General features: G+C 47.8%; 1 protein-coding gene across 1 annotated transcript in view; it reads right to left on the reverse strand.

Moving 5' to 3' along the window:
• The window catches only part of LOC142259307 (uncharacterized), a 106,550-nt gene that overhangs the window by 16,806 nt on the left and 66,842 nt on the right, over nucleotides 1–22,902 (reverse strand). Inside the window, 1 exon segment of the mRNA XM_075331777.1 lies at nucleotides 6,150–6,246. Within this exon segment, the coding sequence (XP_075187892.1) occupies nucleotides 6,150–6,246 (97 nt within the window).

Consider the following 22,902-nt stretch of genomic DNA (forward strand, 5'->3'; position numbering starts at 1 on the left):
TCCCTCTCTCTCTCTTTTTTCCCTCTCTCTCTCTCTCTTTTTTCCCTCTCTCTCTCTCTTTTCCCTCTCTCTCTCTCTTTTCCCTCTCTCTCTCTTTTTTCCCTCTCTCTCTCTTTTCCCTCTCTCTCTCCTGGCATGGTCAGTACAGAAATCTCTAGATCGTGGAAGAGTGAGAGGGAGTAATAAACATGGAGTCCCTACTGTGTCTGTGTATTTATTTCTAATAAAGTATTTTTCGCTGTGTGATGTCTTTTTTTTTTTTAACCCTTTATTGGAGATTCTTAATGGCCAGGTCAAACTTGGCCTGACATTAAGAATCTAGGGCTTTATACCAGCTGGTAAAACATAGCTGGTATTAACCCCTTATTACCCAGCGTGCCACCTGCCACCAGGGCCACTGGAAGAGTTGGATACAGCGCCAGAAGATGGCGCTTCTATGAAAGCGCCATTTTCGGGGGCGGCTGTGGACTGCAATTCGCAGCGGGGGGCCCAGAAAGCTTGGGCCAACCTGTGCTGCGGATTCCAATCCCCAGCTGCCTAGTTGTGCCTGGCTGAACACAAAAAAATGAGCGAAGGCCACGTCATTTTTTTTTAAAATTACTTCATGAAATAATTTAAAAAAAATGGGCTTCCCTATATTTTTGGTTCCCAGCCGGGTACAAATAGGCAGCTGGGGGTTGGGGGCAGCCCGTAGCTGCCTGCTGTACCTGGCTAGCGCACAAAAAAAAAAAAAAGCCCACGTCATTTTTTTAAAAAAGTTTTTAGGCAAAAACCTTTATAAAAAAAAAAAGGCCTCCCTGGATTTCCATTGCCAGTGAAGGTAACACCAAGCAGTGGGGGTTAGCAGCCAGTAGCTGCTTGGGTTATCCTTAGCAGTAGAAAATGCAGCGGGAGCCCACACTTCATTTTTTTACCCCTAACCCTAGGGTTAGGGTTATGTGATTGGTTTTTTTATTATTATTTTTAATGAATTTTTAAAAAAAAAAAAAAAATTCGACACGGGCTTCGCCCATCGAGCACCAGAGCATTTTGCTGCTCATTCATCCCTACTCCTGACCACAGCGCCAGCAGAACAAGTAATCAGATGACTCCAGTGTCGGCCGATTACTTGTTCTGTGTCCCCCTGCATCCATCGCAGCGTATACGGGCTGTGAGGTCACCTGAGTTCAGTCCAGCACTGGAGTCAACTGATCTGAACTCAGCTGAACTCCAGCCTGCACACGCTGCGATGGATGCAGGAGGACACAGAACAAGTAAGGTCTAAGCCACACGGTGAGAAAAACAGTGCAAGTGGAGTGCGATAAAACATTGCATTCCATTCGGACCAATATTAGCCTGTGTGTCAGCGCACATGAGGAATTATTTTCTCAGCCCTAATTGGACCGAGAAAATAATCGCAGCATGCTGCAATTGTAATGCAAGACTCTTTCTCTTTTACCCATTCTAGTGTATGGGGTGAGAGAAAAATCGCACTGCGCTTGCGGTACATCGGTGTACCGTAAGCGAAGAGCGAGAATCGCAATAGCCGACTACGGAGGAGAGAGGGAGAGAAATCCCCTCCCACCCCTCCTCAGTGCTGGCCCGCCCCTCTTGAGTGCCGGACCTCCCCCCGCAGCTGAGCGTACCATAGTCAATGTCCCAGTCAATGAAGAACAGAATGTTCTCTATTGGCTGGGAGAGCCGTGCAGTGACCTGAACCAACATCAATAGGTCAGCCCAGGTCACTGCAGGGCATGATGAGTGCTGCTGTCAGGAGGTTAGTGAGGTACATTACCTGAGATGATCGCTGCACTCCTGACAGCAGCGCTGTCACTGAGTTCAATGACCGCCGCCTTCACAAACCAAGTATCACGAGCGGCCCGTAATGTCACCACTAGTCACAGTCTCGGGTCGACAGCGAGAGGTGATGTGACAAGCGGTGGGCAAAGAAGGCAGTGACGACCGCTGACGTCAGGAGTGCAGGACTTCATCACCGCAGGTAATGAACTTACTAACCTCCTGACGGTAGCGCTTGTCATCCCCGCGGCTGCTGACACTGCAGTGCGGGCAGCTGCTGACACTGCTGTGCGGGCAGCCGCGGGGCTGGGGCGGAACACAGACTGCATGGGCACCCGACGGAAGTCACACGGAAGTGCTTCCGTGTTGCTTCCGGGAATTTTGCGGACCCATTGACTTGTATTGAGTCACGGTTCGTTATTACGGAACAGAATAGGACATGTTCCATAATAACAGAGCGGACATACAGCATCCGATGTGGTTTTTTTTGTGTAGGATCGGATGCACATGAAAGTGCTACCGTGTGCCATCCGATCCTACACAAAAGACATTGAAAAGATGGTCCTGTCCGTGGGTCCGCAAAAGAACAGGAACTGACCAGGACAAACGGAACGGTCATGTGAATGAGCCCACCTGCAGCTATTGCAGCGTGTGCGGGCTGGGAGATCAGGAGTCAACTGACTCCAGCGCCGGCCGATAAATTCTGTGTCCCGCTGCAGAAGGATCCAGTAAAATAACGGTTGCATGCGCTGCCCATTTAATCCACAGGATCCGGTCATATGCGGTTTGCGGTTTTTTGCCTACAGGCAAAAAAAACGCTGATGTGAAACTAGCCTGCAAAATGCATGCCACACGGATGATATGGACGACACACAGACTAGGCAAGAGGGAAAAAAGCAATCTCATGACCCCTTCACTTTTTTTTTCCCCAATTATTTTTTTCACATGTTGCGCCGGCTAATAATCATAATTTCTGTACACACACACACACACACGCACACACACGCGCACACACACACAGACTATGAACTATATGAGAACAAGCAGAAGATGGCCGCTTTCTTCCCCTGGTTGTGCAGAGCTGGCAGCTTCTGCTGTCTCTGTGTGATTTCTCTCAGTGCACCCACACTGGGAAGAGGCAGGGAGGAGACTTTGAGTGGAGAGGAGAGTGGGTGTGTTGGACACAGTGGGTGTTTTAGATACCGCCCTAGAGCCACAAAGAATTATGGGAGTTGTAGGAACTGAACCTAGGAAGTCAGAAGAGAGATTAACCCCATCAGAGCTGGAGCCAGCAATGAGCATGTGCTGCTAGAGCACGATAAAAGGTAATATTGCTGAAAAAACATAATAGATGTGTTGAGAGGCACATATTAGCAAGATTTATCAGAAAAAAAATCAGTTTTGGTAACTGGACAACCTCTTTAAAGTATTTAATTCCATATGTTTTAATTCATAGATTTGATGACTTCAATGTGAATCTACAATTTTTAGAGTCATGAAAACAAAGAAAACTCTTTGAATGAGGTGTGTCCAAACTATTGGTCTGTATATATATATATATACATATACATATACATTGTACACAATATATAGTTGTATAAAGATAAATAATTTACGCACCCACCCGTCTGCCTGACAATAAAAATACAGGGAAGCCCATTATTTTTTATTTTTTAATTATTTAAAAATATAATAAAAAAAAATGTGTGGGCTCCCGCTGTATTTTGATAGCCAGTCAGGTAGAGCCAGGCAGCTGGGGGCTGGGATTCCCCTGCAAATGGCGCATTGTTTCTTAGCGCCATTTCCAGGTGCTTTACCTGGCTCATCCAGTGGCCCTGATGGCGGTGTTACACTGGGTAACAATTGGGTTAATACCAGCTTTGTATTCTCAGATGGTACTAAGCCCGAAATTTATGGTGTCACGCCAAATTAGACATGGCCACCATGAATTTCTAGTAAACAGTAAAAAAAATACAAGACAGAGAAAAAATTTATTAGAAATAAAACAAAAAAAACCATTTAGAGACTCCATCTTTATAATAAAAAAATCCTTAGTCCGACGTAATCCACAGGTAGAGCATTGTCAGCTTCATCACTCTGTACAGACACAGTCTAAACACAGAGAGAAGCAGAGAGCATTGTCAGCTCTGCTACATCGCTCTGAATAGAGCAAGAAGCAGGCTGACAGTGAGGGGATGATTGCACTGGCGTCTTGTATGGGCATCATCCCGCACGGACTGATCTCAGGACAGGAGCGCATCAGCTGCATAGAAACACATGCAGCCGACCCGCTGCTGTCTGGAGATTGAGCGCCGTGATACGACACTCGCACAGTGACAGTCAAAGTTCAATCGAGTTTATGAGCCATGGACTTGGGTGAACCCTGACATCACCGCGAACACAGCTGAAAACAGCCGATGACTGCCGAGTGACGAACAGTGCAGTAAATACCCCCGGAAGTTAAGAGGACCTTTGAAAACGTCATAGTCATGTTACCAGTAAGTATGATCATAAAGTTTTTTATTTTAATAATGTGCTTTCTTTTTACAGCCCCTGGACCCGATCTGGACCGATTTGTAACACGAGCTTTCCAGGAAAGCTCGTGATCGATATCATGCACACGATCACTATGTGATCGGTATGATCCCCGATCTTTACAAATTGGGATCTCCCATCCCTATTTAAGAGTTACATCTTCGTTAATTTGAATCTCCCATTACTAGCACCAGTTCTCTGGAATGTGCTACAGTAAATAATCTGATTGATTGTCACAATGTGACTGCAGGATAATGAGGGACAGAAGGCTACTATACTGTCCCTCACGCTAGGGGACCCTAAACTGTTCCTAATCTCTTGATTACCCCTGAATATGGAGATGCCAGAGTCCCGTGCCTTACTATTCTCGTGACCAGATCTAATCTGTTATCCCCCGGGGAAGGAAGAGACAGGAATATGATGGAAACAAATATTAACACAGACAGACAGGACACATTGCAAACTCACAGAAATAAACAGTGAGAGACTATAGAGAAAAGCAAGAGCAGAAAGGCAGCAACAAAAAGACAACAAGAGTTAAAACCACAACAGCTCACAGCAATAATACAAAACAACCACCCGTAAGTCTGGATCTCAACACCTCACCAGACCAACAGCTGGCATTAATGAAATAGTCCAGCCAGCATATACAGAAGGGAAGTGATAGATACTTTCTCCTCTACAGCATGTGATCAAAGACATTAACAAGCAACCCAGCAGAGAATAACTCTTGCTAGCCTGTCCAAGCCTGAAGTTTAAAGCCTGCGTCTCCCTGCGCTGCTCACAGACATAACAGCAGTTAACATGCAGAGTACCAGAATCTATAATTTCCACAGATCCTGACGCCGTCATGACAGTTGGCAAAACCTGCAAAAATCTCCTTATAACATTGATCCACAACATAGACAATTTCAAAGAATATTTTTTCAAAGACGAACATAAAATAGTTAGACAGATGCCGGATATTTAACGGGATTGTCCGGGACTATAACGTTGATGGCCTAACCTTAGGCTTTGTAACCAAAGCAGGTAGCAGGGTCTTGCAGTCTGTGCAGATAAACATTAGGGCTCAAATTAATCAAGATCGGCAATGGACACTGACAAATGACATCAGGGACTGGAGTGAGATTTCTGGCATAGGGAACCCTGCAGTTTGATATGAATTAGAGAAGCGGTGGCATCACACCCTTGTTCTGGCCAAGCTCTGCCCATTTGGCAAAGCTGGTTAAAATTGGCACACACACCAGCCTTTGGTCACGTGACGTTATATCAAAAAGGTCCTTAAGCAGTCCTATAATTGGCATATAAACACTGGGGCCGCTAGGAGAATTGGAGCCCTGTGAAATTGCCCAGTTTGCTCTCCCTTTCCCCTGATGCCAGTTCTGCATGCCAGCCTGTGTCCTGTTAAGTTCATTTAGACTCCTGCAATTAAGAAACCTTTGGTTACATCATGTCACATGACTTTGAAGCCATCAAAGGTCCTTAAAAAAATCAACCTCAGAATACAACTGATGGGGACCGTAAGAGAGTGGATTTCGACTCTCCCAACGCTGGCCCTGACTGTAACTACCACTTATTTTTGGAGTAGGGCTTATGATTCAAGTATTCTCTAAAAATCCCATAAAATCATGCTAGGTCGTATCTTCTGGGAAACAGGGTATTCATGAACCCTCTGCAGGTCTTTGAGTTGCCTTCATAACGACATAAAGAAGGCACTAGAAGCAAACAGCAGAAGAAGCAGAAGCAAAGAAAATACAGCTAAAAAAAAAACACAGCAGAAAACCTAAAAATGTAAACACAAAATTAGTGCAGAAAGTACATGAGTAGATATCTCTTACTGGATAGAGCTGGAGGAAACACATCCTGAGGAACATCGGGATCTTCTTGTTTACAGTTCTGTGGGAGAAGAGGACGGGGACATCTCTCTGGCGTTGTCCTCTTACTGGATAGAACTGGAGGAGACACATACAGGGACTGAATTCATTCCTTACATACAGATAATTATAGGCCGTGTGTATTTAGTCCTGTCTATTACCTGGTGATGTGAGGGGCTGGGGAACCTCCATCATGACGTCCTTGTACAGATCTTTGTGTCCTTCTAAATACTCCCACTCCTCCATGGAGAAATAGACGGTGACGTCCTGACATCTTATAGGAACCTGACACATACAATGATACCGTCACCCCCGATCCCGTCATAGCGTTATTGTATAATGTCCCAGCATTCCCAGCAGTGTCACCTCTCCAGTCAGCAGCTCAATCATCTTGTAGGTGAGTTCTAGGATCTTCTGGTCATTGATGTCCTCATGTATCGGGGAGTGAGGTGGAGGCCCCGTGATTGGGCTCAGGGGTCTTCCCCATCCCTCAGACACAGGGGCCTGACAGCGCTCACTAGAGGTCTTCTTCACTACTGTGTAATCCTGGTTATGAAGAGACACAGTAATAAATCTCACTCCAGACATTTCCAGAGTCCTCACCTCTCCAGTTCTGTCCATCTGTTATTCCCATAGATAAGAATGATGTAATGTGACGTCATCAGAATCTCTCACCTCTCCAGTAAGCCGGAAGAGGATCTCTAGGGTGAGGTGTAATATCCTCTCCGCCATCTTGTTACTGTCTCTATCCATCCTTGATGGGGCAATCAGGAGAATTCTCTTATATAGATCTCCACTGAGAGGATCCGATATTGTAGGGACCTGAATGGGGAGAAGATGACGATGTAACATCATAAAGAATCCGCTGTAATAATACAATTACTGGAGATAACCATTCACTAGATAGGGATGATTGCCGCGCTGCCATGAGGAGTCCAGACTAACTCTGCTGCCTTATTACAGTGAATGGATCCTTTGGGGGTTTCATCTGAATCATGTCATTTGAAGAATTACATGTAAGCCTGACATGCTAATAGGTTTAGGAGAAGGGACGTAGCCTCACTGCGCCCTGAACCAGGCGTACCCGGAGGGGCATGATTAAGTGCCTACCCAGTCATCACCAGAGCCTCTGAGGTTGGACTTTGCTGACCGTAGGCACCAGGTACCAATACAGGGCAGTCCCTGGTTGTTGTGTTCCACCAAGAGGCTGAGCGGTGTATCATGAGAAAGATGGGGTGGGAACCACTGCCTCTAGGGAAGAACAGGAAGGATAAACCCTGTCACTTACTTTGAGCAACCCTGAGCTCCCCGATGTCCCAAGACAGGTTCTTTTCCCTTGTGCGGCAATCACGTGTCTATCCTTGTCTTACCCTAATCACAACCGTGTCTAGTGAGCAGGGGAGGAGGAACACTAGTCCTGCTTTATGATAATGACACAAAAGGAAAACAACAGAGAAAGGAAAAAGAAACTGCATTCCCAAACAAGTGGTAAAAAAGGGGGATGGAAAGAGAAATGAATAAAAAGGGAGATGATCAATAGGAAGACACCAAAGAAAACTTCCAGGCAGCAATCTCTAGGATCAAATTCAAAACAATTTCTCCTCCCATGGCTCTCACCTCCATGCCAGGACCATGGAAAAGCAAGTTATCACTGGCAACTACTGAGGTAAAGTGGTGAGAACTTATAACGGGGGAGTGCAGAAATCAGAACAGCTCAGACAACTCAGGATTAGTGTTGAGTGGACCCGGACTATAAACGTCCAGATCCGCACGGTTTCAGCTCAATCCGCAGGCCGGACCCGGGCGTGGACGTGGGATTCCGGGCGCACGATCCGGAATCGGCAATTAATAAAAATGAAAAAAAAAAAAAACAATAAATAAATGAGCGTTTCATACTTACCGAGACTCGGTGTCATGGCGGCACATTGCTTCCGGGTCCGCTTTCACTTCCTGTGCTGTGCACCCAATCACACAGCTTTCGGTGTTTTCCCCGCCCACTGGCCATCCTCTCAGCTGTGATTGGTTGCAGGCTGACGCGCCCCCCAGCCTGTGACAGACAGCTCTTCCGCGGTCATCATTCCTGCTTCTCAGGGAAGTAATTCATCTTTTCTGCCTGTTATACTATATTATATAGAATATGATTGGAGCAACCTTTTCTATTTTGCAGTAATTTGCAGGGGTGTCTGTATCCCATTTTTCTTTCAGCTCCTGGGGTATAATGGGGAGATTATCTGAGCCCCTTGTGATATGACTCTAGGTGACTGTAATATACTTTTGGGGTATACCACCCTGTAACATATGTGGTTGTAAATAACTCTTATGGATCACTACCTTGCATAAAGATAATTTATTAGGAATAGAAGTCTATACGTCTTGTACAGTGCTAGTATCATGAATAGGAATTCCTGGTTGTAGATCAGTAAATTGATACCTTCTTGATCTAAGGAAAACAATACAGGGAGGAGTATTACCATTTGGGAATTCCTATATATTGTACTGTGCAAGCACCACTATAGGGCTTTCCATCCCATCCCTATATCAGGGTCAGGTAGAGGGAGAGCCGACGTGGAACGGGGGCGCCCGGTAACTTATGGTGTCATACCCTCCGTTGTTAGGTAGGGATACACTACCCTTATAGGGCTATATTAGTTTCCCTTCCCTTTCCTAAAGTGAGTGTGTATATAAAACGTCTTGGTTATTTACAAGGATAACGTGATCCATTCTCATTTATATGTTTGTGTGTCTGTTTGTGGGTACATTTTAATGAATATTAATAAAAATTGTACATTTTAAAATAGGGTTGAGATTACATGTTAACCCCTGCTATTACCCCGACTGGCACCGCATCACGCCTCCGGGAAGAGCCGGTATCGCACACCGGTATTGTCACATCTAATAGATGCAGCAATACCGGGCGGCCGCGGGCTGAAGATATACCAGCCCCCAGCTGGCGCTATCATGGCTGGGGATGAAAACTGGGGAAAACCGCACGTCGTTTTTTTTTTTTTTAAATTATTTAAAAAAAAAAAAAAAGCGTTTTTTTTCTACGCCGCAGTCCCACTTGTGAGGAACTCCCGCGAGTCTGACATCGCAGAACAGCTGCAAACTTCTGACAGGAGCGTGCATGTGTTTCTAGGTACATGCACGCTCATGTTCAGACAGCAGCAGGCTGAGATTATGCCAGCCCCCAGCCGGCGTTTTCATGGCTGGGTAATAAAAAAAAAAAAAATAAAATACTGCCAGCAGGTGGAAATTTGGTGCTGAAAGCTGGTGCAGACGATTTCAGCACCAAATGTGCACCTCCTGGCAAAAAAATTGTGGCAAAAATCACGGAAAAATAACCGCGGCAAAAAAATTCCGCCAAAACACAGCGTTTTTTTTGCCAGGAGGTGTAGATTGGATGCAGGAATATGGTATAAAAATTTCAGCACAAAATCTGCATCTCTTGGCTAAAAAACCTGGATTTTTCTGCTAGGAGATGCAGGTCTGTGAACTCAGTGACCTCCACCTGAGGTCAGGTTACCTGCGATCACAGATCAAGGACCGTGGGAATCTCCAGCTGTGACCGCAAATGACCTGATTGACGTCAGCGCTCAATGCACAGCTCATTCATTCTCTGGAGCTCACAGAGAGTCAGTCGTGCCGCTCTCTGTGATATTCAGATGTAGCAGAGCTGAAACGGCGTGGGACTTCTGTGGATTACGTCGGAGCTGCAGGGTGTTGGGGGTTAATAAAGTGGTGAAGCAGGGGATGTTTGTATTTTATTCCAAATAAAGGATTGTTCTCTGTGTCTGTGTTTAATTACTGTCACTTACAGGTTTGTGTCATGAAGGCAGAAGGTATCTGATAGACGCCTGTGCCATCACACAAAGCTAGGGTTTAGTAGCAGACGTGCGCCGCTATTAACCCCTGCTATTACCCCGACTGGCACCGCATCACAACTGCGGGAAGAGCTAGTAGCGCACACCGGTATGGTCACATCCAATAGATGCGGCAATACCGAGCGGCTGTGGGCTGAGGATATAACAGCCCCCAACCGGCGTTAATTGACTGAGGAAGAAAATAAGAGGAACCGCATGTCGTTTTTTTTTTTTTTTTACTTTCACCGGAATCACACATGCGAGGGCCTCACGTGACTCTGCCATGGCAGCACCTGGCAAAGCCTTGCACGTGTGACTCTGGGCACTGTAGTCACAGCACAGATTCAGCGCGACAGCTGGGGCTGCAGCCACGCACTATAACTGTGCTGCCTAGTGTTTACCACCGTGAACTGAACTGACCGACAGTGCACTGCTTTCCCCGTCCACCGGCCGTCCTGGCGCCTGTGATTGGTTGCAGTTAGCTGACACGCTGCCACTCAGGGTGGGGGCGCGTCTAGCTGCAACCAACACGCGCCGGTGGGCGGGGAAAACAATGAATATTGAATTGTCGGCTTCAGAAGGTAACAGCGTGACCCGAAAGGAGTGTGCCGCCATGACAGCGCCTCGGTGAGTATGCTGTGCTGGCTCCTAGCCCCTCCACAAACAATTTTAACCTCTGGATTCCGGTCCCCATTGACTTATATGGGCACCGGATTCCGGAGTGGATCAGACTCTTTTTTTAAATCTGGCAGTGATCCGCCGGTACCGGATTATTGTCCGTCCGATAAACTCTACTCAGGATGGTAAGCCAAGAAAGTCACAAGGGTCTGCTTAACCTTAGCAGCGCAGCACAAGGATAGTCTGCACAGCTACGTGGAAGGCAAAGCAGATCCAACTAGTGCTGGCGTGTGCTGTGACCTTCTGACCCATGAGATAGGAGCAACCTCTCTCTCTGATACATCAGGGTTTTGACACCAGGTTAAGTGTTCAGTGTAGAGAACGGGATAAATGTGATCCAAAAGGCACAGACAGATGGAGAAGTCCCATCTATGATCAGCTCTAATCCTGCCATCTCCACCGCTCTCATTACACAAGTATAAAACATATAATACTGGTGGATAAAACAAGACTGAGCACAAGACCTTCACAGCCGTCTACACATCATAGGGGGATTTCATGGCCCCTTCTCTCCATCTACCTGATGATCCTGAGGAACATCGGGATCTTCTTGTTTACAGTCCTGTGGGAGAAGAGGACGGGGACATCTCTCTGGTGTTGTCCTCTTACTGGATAGACCTGGAGGAGACACATACAGGGACTGAATTCATTCCTTACATACAGATAATTATAGGCCGTGTGTATTTAGTCCTGTCTATTACCTGGTGATGTGAGGGGCTGGGGATCCTCCATCATGACGTCCTTGTACAGATCTTTGTGTCCTTCTAAATACTCCCACTCCTCCATGGAGAAATAGACGGTGACGTCCTGACACCTTATAGGAATCTGACACATACAATGATACCGTCACCCCCGATCCCTTCATAGCGTTACTGTATAATGTCCCAGCATTCCCAGCAGTGTCACCTCTCCAGTCAGCAGCTCAATCATCTTGTAGGTGAGTTCTAGGATCTTCTGGTCATTGATGTCCTCATGTATCAGGGGGTGAGGTGGTGGCCCCGTGATTGGGCTCAGGGGTCTTCCCCATCCCTCAGACACAGGGGCCTGACAGCGCTCACTAGAGGTCTTCTTCACTACTGTGTAATCCTGGTTATGGAGAGACACAGTAATAAATCTCACTCCAGACATTTCCAGAGTCCTCACCTCTCCAGTTCTGTCCATCTGTTATTCCCATAGATAAGAATGATGTAATGTGACGTCATCAGAATCTCTCACCTCTCCAGTAAGCCGGAAGAGGATCTCTAGGGTGAGGTGTAATATCCTCTCCGCCATCTTGTTCCTGTCCATATCCATCCTTCACGGGGCAATCAGGAGAATTCTCTTCTATAGAAGATCTCCACTGAGAGGATCCGATATTATAAGGACCTGAATGGGAAGGAGATGAGCCGATATGTAAAATTAATAGAGATCAGGGAGGTGAGATATCATTTGGGTACTAAAAAATATTCAACATGAAATGTGCTATGTAAATAGTACAACTGTAAAAGTAGCACATTATCTTTATAAACCACAATCCTTCACACGGAAATGTGAGCAGAAAAATAAAAGAGTAATTGCTTCTGTAATAAGAGTAGGAAAATACAAAAGAGCAAAAACAAATAATTTCCCAGTTTTTCGGTTAAGAACAGGGAAAGGAATTAGGATTCGATGTATTCTTGTTTCTACGGAAAAAGAGGGGCCACACATGGTGTACGGATCTGTGCACTCGCTGACGCACAATTTACCACCCATTTCTTGTATGAAGGCAGCAAAAGAGTGAAAATCATCCAAATTATAAAATGTGCCCACATTATATTTCACTCCCAAACTAGAAAAATTATGTAAATAAAAAAGTTTCGATATTCTAAACTAGTGTCGGAGCTTGTAGACTTTAACCCCTTAATGACCGTGGGCAGTAAAAATATGTCCTAGCGGTCATAGTGTTAATTCCCTCCCGCTGCTGCCAGCAAGCAATAAAGAGATAAAGTGTATACCGCCCCCCATCATCAGATAATTTCTGTGGTTTCAGCTACCAAGTGTAGCTCAGACCCTGGAGATCATGATTTGGGCAGAAAAAAATTATTTATCTCCCACCTGGCATGATCAATCATGTCAAATAGGGACATAAGGTGCTTATCCCGGTCCCCCGATATGGTCAAAGTGCCCCCCCCCAGTTCTATGCCCCAACTGATCATCTAAAATGGCCGGCGCACACGCTGCACTCATCCTCCTCCTCAAAGTTCTCCCCAGGTCCAGCCAGGTCACCCTGTCAATCCCCGGTCTCCCGTTACCTCCTGCAGTGACGATCCCCCACGATCCCTCCTCTTCCTTCTCAGAAGACCCTGGCCACAAGTGTAGAGCGGCTCTCAGCCGCCTCCCTGCTAGTAGTGACACTAAGTTTACTGCAGCTCACACTACCATGCTGTGGACCCGGGGAGAGTGAGTGCAGTATCACTGCACCCACACTACTCACATGGAGGGTTTGCACTTTCAGAAAATGGGGGATATGTTCTCAAAGTGTGCCACCCATATTCTGGAAGGTCCAAAGTCGTCGTATAACCTCCAAAATGGATTATCGCAGACCGGATTTTTTTTTTCTTTTTAATAAATTGGTGAAAGAGGGAATGTGTTGGGGAGTGTTTTTTCAATTTTTTTTTTGCCTTTTTTTATTACTGACTAGGTTAGTGCTGTCAGGTATCTGATAGACGCCGTGACATCATTAACCCTAACCCAAAACAACCCTATTTATTTCCCCATTTGCCACCGCACCAGAGCTATACAAAGAGCTGGGGCGAAACGCCAGGATTTGCGCATCTAATGAATGCGCCACTTCTGGGTGGCTGCGGCCTGCTATTTTTAGGCTGGGAAGGGCCAAATAACCATGGATCTTTCCACCCTGAGAATACCAGACCACAGCTGTCCATTTTTCCTTGGCTGGAAATCCAATTTGGGGGGTGTCATGATGTGATATTGTGGGTTATGTACTATTTTGTGTGGGTTCATGTTTTGGGCATGGTGGTCTGTCTATTCGATATATTGTTTGTCCTGTTAAGTCAGGTTATATCCCCTTGAAGTGCTTCTGTGCCTAGGTCTGGGGGAGGGGGCCTGGAATCCACTTAAACTCTCTGTTTACCTGAGAGATTAGTGATTCTGGGTGCGACTTAAGGGTACTTGTCACATAGCGAGATCGCTAGCGTGATCGCTGCTGAGTCACAGATTTTGTGACGTACCAGTGATCTCGCTGTGTGTCACACTAAGCAGCGACCTGGCCCCTGCTGTGAAATCGCTGATCGTTAAACACTGTTCTGGTTCATTTTTTGGTATTCGGGCTCCCGCAGGGCAGCACGCATCGGTGTGTTTGACACCTTACCCAACGACCTTGTTCGCCTATGTTACTAATCAAGATTTGAATTGTGCTATGTAACAGGGTCCCTGCGACCGCCGATATCGTTACTGCGTCGTTGGGAAGATCTGTTTGACAGCTCACTAGCGACCCTGTAGCGACGTACCAGCGATCCTGAGCAGGTCATATCGTGGTCGGAATCGCTGGTACGTCGTTTAGTGTGACGGTACCCTTACAAGAGAGAAGAAACAAGATTGAACCTCTGAGGGAGACGCTGAGGCTGCAGACAGCACCCCAAAGACACTGTGAGAAACCCCGATTTCCCTGGAGAAGGACTGCTGGAGGAGTGTGACTGAACTCCAGGACATTTATGCCATTTCTGGACTCGTTTTACTCTCCGTGTGTTGGATTATTTGATGGTCATTCTATATTGCATGGAATAAATATGCTTTGGATTGTTCGTTCACTCATCTCTCGCTCTGTTAATTGTGTGATATGGGAGAAGGACCCCTTCACAGGGGGCACCCCACTTTTTTTTTTTAATTATTTATAAATTAAAAAAACAGCATGGGGAGACCTTCATTTTGGAATACCAGCCAAGGTGAAGCTGCCAGCTGTGGTCTGCAGCCATCTGCTTTACTCTAGCTGTTTTTTTTTATTATTATTATTATTATTTATTTAATTTATATTTTTTGGGGGGGGGGGCAAATTCAAGGTTAAACACAATTTAGTGCCCCATGAAACTTACTAAAGGGTGCTAGCTTAGAATATGCGGGGGGGGGGGGGTGGGACATGATATATGTGTTTGACATCTATCCATCCATCCATCCTAGCTTATTAGGCTGTGTGCCCACTATCAGGATTTGCAGTGGTTTGGATGCAGAGTGTTTTGACTGCGATGTTGTGAAGTACAAGCGCAGTAGCGGGATGTTTAGAAATCTCATGCCCACTGTGCTTCTTTTATCTGCAGCATAAACTGACCAGCGGAACGGCTTCCTGAGGTGCAGGCTGTCAGTTTATGCTGTGGAGATGACAGTGTTTTTCGCAGGGAGAATAAAGTCTGCAGGGGCCTGAACCTGGATCGTGGGCACGGGCAGCTGCATTCTCGTGTGGACAACACTGGCATCTGCACAGAAGGGCTGACACTGCGTCCTAGACGCAGTATCGCCGGATTGTGGGCACACAGCCTAAAAGTGAGAAATTTGGCATTACAGTAACATTTTTGTGAACTACCTGTGGAGTCAAAATGCTCACTGTAACCCTGAATAACATTTTTGAGTGGTCTAGTGTCCAAAATGGGGTCACTTGTGGGGGGTTTCTGCTGTATAGGTACCTTAGGAGCCCTGCAAATGCGACATGGTGCCCGCCATTTTTTTGAACTTTTACAAAATTCACATGGTGCTCCTTCCGTTCCGAGCCCTCCCGTTTGTCCAAACAGGGATTTTTGGCCACATTAGGGTATCAAACTGTGGGGTTTACTGTTTCCTCTTGAAAAAGTGAGAAATTTGGTGCTAAAGCAACATTTTTGTTAAAAAAAAAATTAACATTTTCAATATGACGACCTAATGTTATCAAATTCTGTGAAGTATGTATGGGTTCAAAATGCTCAATATACCCCTTGATAAAATCCTTGAGGGGTCTAGTTTTTAAAATGGGATCACTTGTGGGGGAGCTCCAATGTTTAGGCACCTTAGGGGCTCTCTAAATGCGACTTGGCATTCGCTAATGATTCCAGCTAATTTTACAGTCAAATGGTGCTCCTTCCCTTTCAAGCCCTGCCGTGCGCCCAAACAGTTGATTTCCACCACATATGAGGTATCTGCGCACTCAGGAGACATTGCACAATAAATTTTATGGTGCATATTTTCCTCTTACCCTTGTGAATAAAAGCTATCTGGTTAAAGTAATAATTTCGTGGTAAAAATGTTTTGGTTTTTTTTTTAAACTTTCATGGCTCAATGTTATAAAATTCTGTGAAGCCTCCGGGGGTTCCAGGTGCTCACCAAAATTCTAGATAAAATCCTTGAGGGGGTCTAGTTTCCAAAATGGAGTAACTTGTGGGGGGTTTCTGCTGTTTAGGTACCTTGGGGGCCCTGCAAATGCTACATGGGGCCCGCAATCTATTTCAGCCATATTTCCTTTCCAAAATTCATATATAGCTCCTTTTGTTCCGGCTCCTCCCATTTGTCCAGATAGAGGTTTCTGACCACATGTGGGGTATCACCGCGCTCATAAGAAAGTGGGTAATAAACTGTGAGGTCCACTTTTTGGCGTTACCTCTCGAAACCTGTCAAAGTGACACCGGTCAGAATTGTAGAAAATGAACGAGTCATGACGTAAAAAACTGGCTCCGTCCTTAAGGGGTTAAACTGAATGTAAATGAGCCGGTCAGGAATAGCGGGAAACTGGTCCTGAACTGGTGAAAGGTGAAAATAGCTGAGACAGGAAGGGGTTACTGAGAATGATGACCCCAAAATACTAGAGCCCCTGCACCTACCTCCACCTGCAGAGCCGCACACTAGATATATAATACCCTGCACCTACCTCCACCTGCAGAGCCGCACACTAGATATATAATACCCTGCACCTACCTCCACCTGCAGAGCCGCACACTAGATATATAATACCCTGCACCTACCTCCACCTGCAGAGCCGCACACTAGATATATAATACCCTGCACCTACCTCCACCTGCAGAGCCGCACACTAGATATATAATACCCTGCACCTACCTCCACCTGCAGAGCCGCACACTAGATATATAATAACCTGCACCTACCTCCACCTGCAGAGCCGCACACTAGATATATAATACCCTGCACCTACCTCCACCTGCAGAGCCACACACTAGATATATAATACCCTGCACCTACCTCCACCTGCAGAGCCGCACACTAGATATATAATACCCTGCACCTACCTCCACCTGCAGAGCCGCACACTAGATATATAATACCCTGCACCTACCTCCACCTGCAGAGCGCACACTAGATATATAATACCCTGCACCTACCTCCACCTGCAGAGCCGCACACTAGATATATAATACCCTGCACCTACCTCCACCTGCAGAGCCGCACACTAGATATATAATACCCTGCACCTACCTCCACCTGCAGAGCCGCACACTAGATATATAATACCCTGCACCTACCTCCACCTGCAGAGCCGCACACTAGATATATAATACCCTGCACCTACCTCCACCTGCAGAGCCGCACACTAGATATATAATACCCTGCACCTACCTCCTCCTGCAGAGCCGCACACTAGATATATAATACCCTGCACCTACCTCCACCTGCAGAGCCGCACACTAGATATATAATACCCTGCACCTACCTCCACCTGCAGAGCCGCACACTAGATATATAATACCCTGCACCTACCTCCACCTGCAGAGCCGCACACTAGATATATAATACCCTGCACCTACCTCCTCCTGCAGAGCCGCACACTAGATATATAATACCCTGCACCTACCTCCACCTGCAGAGCCGCACACTAGATATATAATACCCTGCACCTACCTCCACCTGCAGAGCCGCACACTAGATATATAATACCCTGCACCTACCTCCACCTGCAGAGCCGCACACTAGATATATAATACCCTGCACCTACCTCCACCTGCAGAGCCGCACACTAGATATATAATACCCTGCACCTACCTCCACCTGCAGAGCCGCACACTAGATATATAATACCCTGCACCTACCTCCACCTGCAGAGCCGCACACTAGATATATAATACCCTGCACCTACCTCCTCCTGCAGAGCCGCACACTAGATATATAATACCCTGCACCTACCTCCACCTGCAGAGCCGCACACTAGATATATAATACCCTGCACCTACCTCCACCTGCAGAGCCGCACACTAGATATATAATACCCTGCACCTACCTCCTCCTGCAGAGCCGCACACTAGCTATATAATACCCTGCACCTACCTCCACCTGCAGAGCCGCACACTAGCTATATAATACCCTGCACCTACCTCCACCTGCAGAGCCGCACACTAGATATATAATACCCTGCACCTACCTCCACCTGCAGAGCCGCACACTAGATATATAATACCCTGCACCTACCTCCACCTGCAGAGCCGCACACTAGATATATAATACCCTGCCCCTACCTCCACCTGCAGAGCCGCACACTAGATATATAATAACCTGCCCCTACCTCCACCTGCAGAGCCGCACACTAGATATATAATACCCTGCACCTACCTCCACCTGCAGAGCCGCACACTAGATATATAATACCCTGCCCCTACCTCCACCTGCAGAGCCGCACACTAGATATATAATAACCTGCCCCTACCTCCACCTGCAGAGCCGCACACTAGATATATAATACCCTGCACCTACCTCCACCTGCAGAGCCGCACACTAGATATATAATACCCTGCACCTACCTCCACCTGCAGAGCCGCACACTAGATATATAATACCCTGCACCTACCTCCACCTGCAGAGCCGCACACTAGATATATAATACCCTGCACCTACCTCCACCTGCAGAGCCGCACACTAGATATATAATACCCTGCACCTACCTCCACCTGCAGAGCCGCACACTAGATATATAATAACCTGCACCTACCTCCACCTGCAGAGCCGCACACTAGATATATAATACCCTGCACCTACCTCCTCCTGCAGAGCCGCACACTAGATATATAATACCCTGCACCTACCTCCTCCTGCAGAGCCGCACACTAGATATAATACCCTGCACCTACCTCCTCCTGCAGAGCCGCACACTAGATATATAATACCCTGCACCTACCTCCACCTGCAGAGCCGCACACTAGATATATAATACCCTGCACCTACCTCCACCTGCAGAGCCGCACACTAGATATATAATACCCTGCACCTACCTCCACCTGCAGAGCCGCACACTAGATATATAATACCCTGCACCTACCTCCACCTGCAGAGCCGCACACTAGATATATAATACCCTGCACCTACCTCCACCTGCAGAGCCGCACACTAGATATATAATACCCTGCACCTACCTCCACCTGCAGAGCCGCACACTAGATATATAATACCCTGCACCTACCTCCACCTGCAGAGCCGCACACTAGATATATAATACCCTGCACCTACCTCCACCTGCAGAGCCGCACACTAGATATATAATACCCTGCACCTACCTCCACCTGCAGAGCCGCACACTAGATATATAATAACCTGCCCCTACCTCCACCTGCAGAGCCGCACACTAGATATATAATACCCTGCACCTACCTCCACCTGCAGAGCCGCACACTAGATATATAATACCCTGCCCCTACCTCCACCTGCAGAGCCGCACACTAGATATATAATACCCTGCCCCTACCTCCACCTGCAGAGCCGCACACTAGATATATAATACCCTGCACCTACCTCCACCTGCAGAGCCGCACACTAGATATATAATACCCTGCACCTACCTCCACCTGCAGAGCCGCACACTAGATATATAATACCCTGCACCTACCTCCACCTGCAGAGCCGCACACTAGATATATAATACCCTGCACCTACCTCCACCTGCAGAGCCGCACACTAGATATATAATACCCTGCACCTACCTCCACCTGCAGAGCCGCACACTAGATATATAATAACCTGCACCTACCTCCACCTGCAGAGCCGCACACTAGATATATAATACCCTGCACCTACCTCCTCCTGCAGAGCCGCACACTAGATATATAATACCCTGCACCTACCTCCTCCTGCAGAGCCGCACACTAGATATATAATACCCTGCACCTACCTCCTCCTGCAGAGCCGCACACTAGATATATAATACCCTGCACCTACCTCCACCTGCAGAGCCGCACACTAGATATATAATACCCTGCACCTACCTCCTCCTGCAGAGCCGCACACTAGATATATAATACCCTGCACCTACCTCCACCTGCAGAGCCGCACACTAGATATATAATACCCTGCACCTACCTCCACCTGCAGAGCCGCACACTAGATATATAATACCCTGCACCTACCTCCACCTGCAGAGCCGCACACTAGATATATAATACCCTGCACCTACCTCCACCTGCAGAGCCGCACACTAGATATATAATACCCTGCACCTACCTCCACCTGCAGAGCCGCACACTAGATATATAATACCCTGCACCTACCTCCACCTGCAGAGCCGCACACTAGATATATAATACCCTGCACCTACCTCCACCTGCAGAGCCGCACACTAGATATATAATACCCTGCACCTACCTCCTCCTGCAGAGCCGCACACTAGATATATAATACCCTGCACCTACCTCCACCTGCAGAGCCGCACACTAGATATATAATACCCTGCACCTACCTCCTCCTGCAGAGCCGCACACTAGATATATAATACCCTGCACCTACCTCCACCTGCAGAGCCGCACACTAGATATATAATACCCTGCACCTACCTCCACCTGCAGAGCCGCACACTAGATATATAATAACCTGCACCTACCTCCACCTGCAGAGCCGCACACTAGATATATAATACCCTGCACCTACCTCCACCTGCAGAGCCGCACACTGGATATATAATACCCTGCACCTACCTCCACCTGCAGAGCCCCACACTAGATATATAATACCCTGCACCTACCTCCACCTGCAGAGCCGCACACTAGATATATAATACCCTGCACCTACCTCCACCTGCAGAGCCGCACACTAGATATATAATACCCTGCACCTACCTCCACCTGCAGAGCCGCACACTAGATATATAATACCCTGCACCTACCTCCACCTGCAGAGCCGCACACTAGATATATAATACCCTGCACCTACCTCCACCTGCAGAGCCGCACACTAGATATATAATACCCTGCACCTACCTCCACCTGCAGAGCCGCACACTAGATATATAATACCCTGCACCTACCTCCACCTGCAGAGCCGCACACTAGATATATAATACCCTGCACCTACCTCCTCCTGCAGAGCCGCACACTAGATATATAATACCCTGCACCTACCTCCACCTGCAGAGCCGCACACTAGATATATAATACCCTGCACCTACCTCCACCTGCAGAGCCGCACACTAGATATATAATACCCTGCACCTACCTCCTCCTGCAGAGCCGCACACTAGATATATAATACCCTGCACCTACCTCCACCTGCAGAGCCGCACACTAGATATATGGCTGCTCTGTACTTACAGGACCTGTGATGATGTCACATGGAGGGGAGGAGTCAGGGTCACATGATCAGCTCCTCAGTGTATACAGGACTCTGCTGTGCTGGTTGTCATGGTGCTGGATGAGGGGAAGTTTATGTGTGGGGTCAGGAGGGGTTTACAGTGTGGATGTAGCAGAGCCGTGTGTGTACGAGGTGTACGGAGCGGAGTCGTGTGTGTACGAGGTGTACGGAGCGGAGCCGTGTGTGTATGACGTGTACGGAGCAGAGCCGTGTGTGTACGAGGTGTACAGAGCGGAGCCGTGTGTGTACGAGGTGTACGGAGCGGAGCCGTGTGTGTACGAGGTGTACGGAGCAGAGCCGTGTGTGTAGGAGGTGTACGGAGCAGAGCCATGTGTGTACGTGGTGTACGGAGCAGAGCCGTGTGTGTACGAGGTGTACGGAGCAGAGCCGTGTGTGTACGAGGTGTACGGAGCAGAGCCGTGTGTGTACAAGGTGTACGGAGCAGAGCCGTGTGTGTACGAGGTGTACGGAGCGGAGCCGTGTGTGTACGAGGTGTACGGAGCAGAGCCGTGTGTGTACGAGGTGTACGGAGCAGAGCCGTGTGTGTACGAGGTGTACGGAGCGGAGCCGTGTGTGTACGAGGTGTACGGAGCAGAGCCGTGTGTGTAGGAGGTGTACGGAGCAGAGCCATGTGTGTACGTGGTGTACGGAGCAGAGCCGTGTGTGTACGAGGTGTACGGAGCAGAGCCGTGTGTGTACGAGGTGTACGGAGCAGAGCCGTGTGTGTACAAGGTGTACGGAGCAGAGCCGTGTGTGTACGAGGTGTACGGAGCGGAGCCGTGTGTGTACGAGGTGTACGGAGCAGAGCCGTGTGTGTACGAGGTGTACGGAGCAGAGCCGTGTGTGTACGAGGTGTACGGAGCAGAGCCGTGTGTGTACGAGGTGTACGGAGCGGAGCCGTGTGTGTACGAGGTGTACGGAGCGGAGCCGTGTGTGTACGAGGTGTACGGAGCAGAGCCGAGTGTGTAGGAGGTGTACGGAGCAGAGCCGTGTGTGTACGAGGTGTACGGAGCGGAGCCGCGCGTGTAGGAGGTTACGGAGCGGAGCCGTGTGTGTACAAGGTGTTTCCATTTTTATTTGTATATATAAGTGTTGTCAGGGGGTCATAAAGTGCGGCGCTGGAAGCCACAATCAGACATTAGCAGAGGTGTTGGAAGATCGGGGACGAGGAGCAGAAGTACAGAAGCCGCAGCAGGAGACGTCCTGGAGACCGCAGACAGTCGCTGTGCACAGACAAACTAACAGTCTTACTACCAAGGCACAGGTTTCTTGCCACCCCCCCTTTAGGGCTCATTCACATGACCGTTCCATTTGTCCTGGTCAGTTCCTGTTTTTTTGCAGACCCACGGACAGGAGCATCTTTTCAATGTCTTTTGTGTAGGATCAGATGGCACACGGTAGCACTTCCATGTGCATCCGATCCTACAAAAAAACACATCGGATGCCGTATGTCCGTTCCATTATTATGGAACATGTCCTATTCTGTTCCGTAATAACGGACCGTGACTCAATACTAGTCAATGGGCCTGCAAAATCCCTGGAAGGTGCACGTAAGCACTTCCGTGTGACCTTAGTCGGGTGCCCGTGCAGTCTGTGTCCCGCTCCAGCCCCGCGGCTACCTG

This window comes from Anomaloglossus baeobatrachus (assembly GCF_048569485.1).
Source record: "Anomaloglossus baeobatrachus isolate aAnoBae1 chromosome 5 unlocalized genomic scaffold, aAnoBae1.hap1 SUPER_5_unloc_7, whole genome shotgun sequence".
NCBI classification, from domain to species: Eukaryota; Metazoa; Chordata; class Amphibia; order Anura; family Aromobatidae; genus Anomaloglossus; species Anomaloglossus baeobatrachus.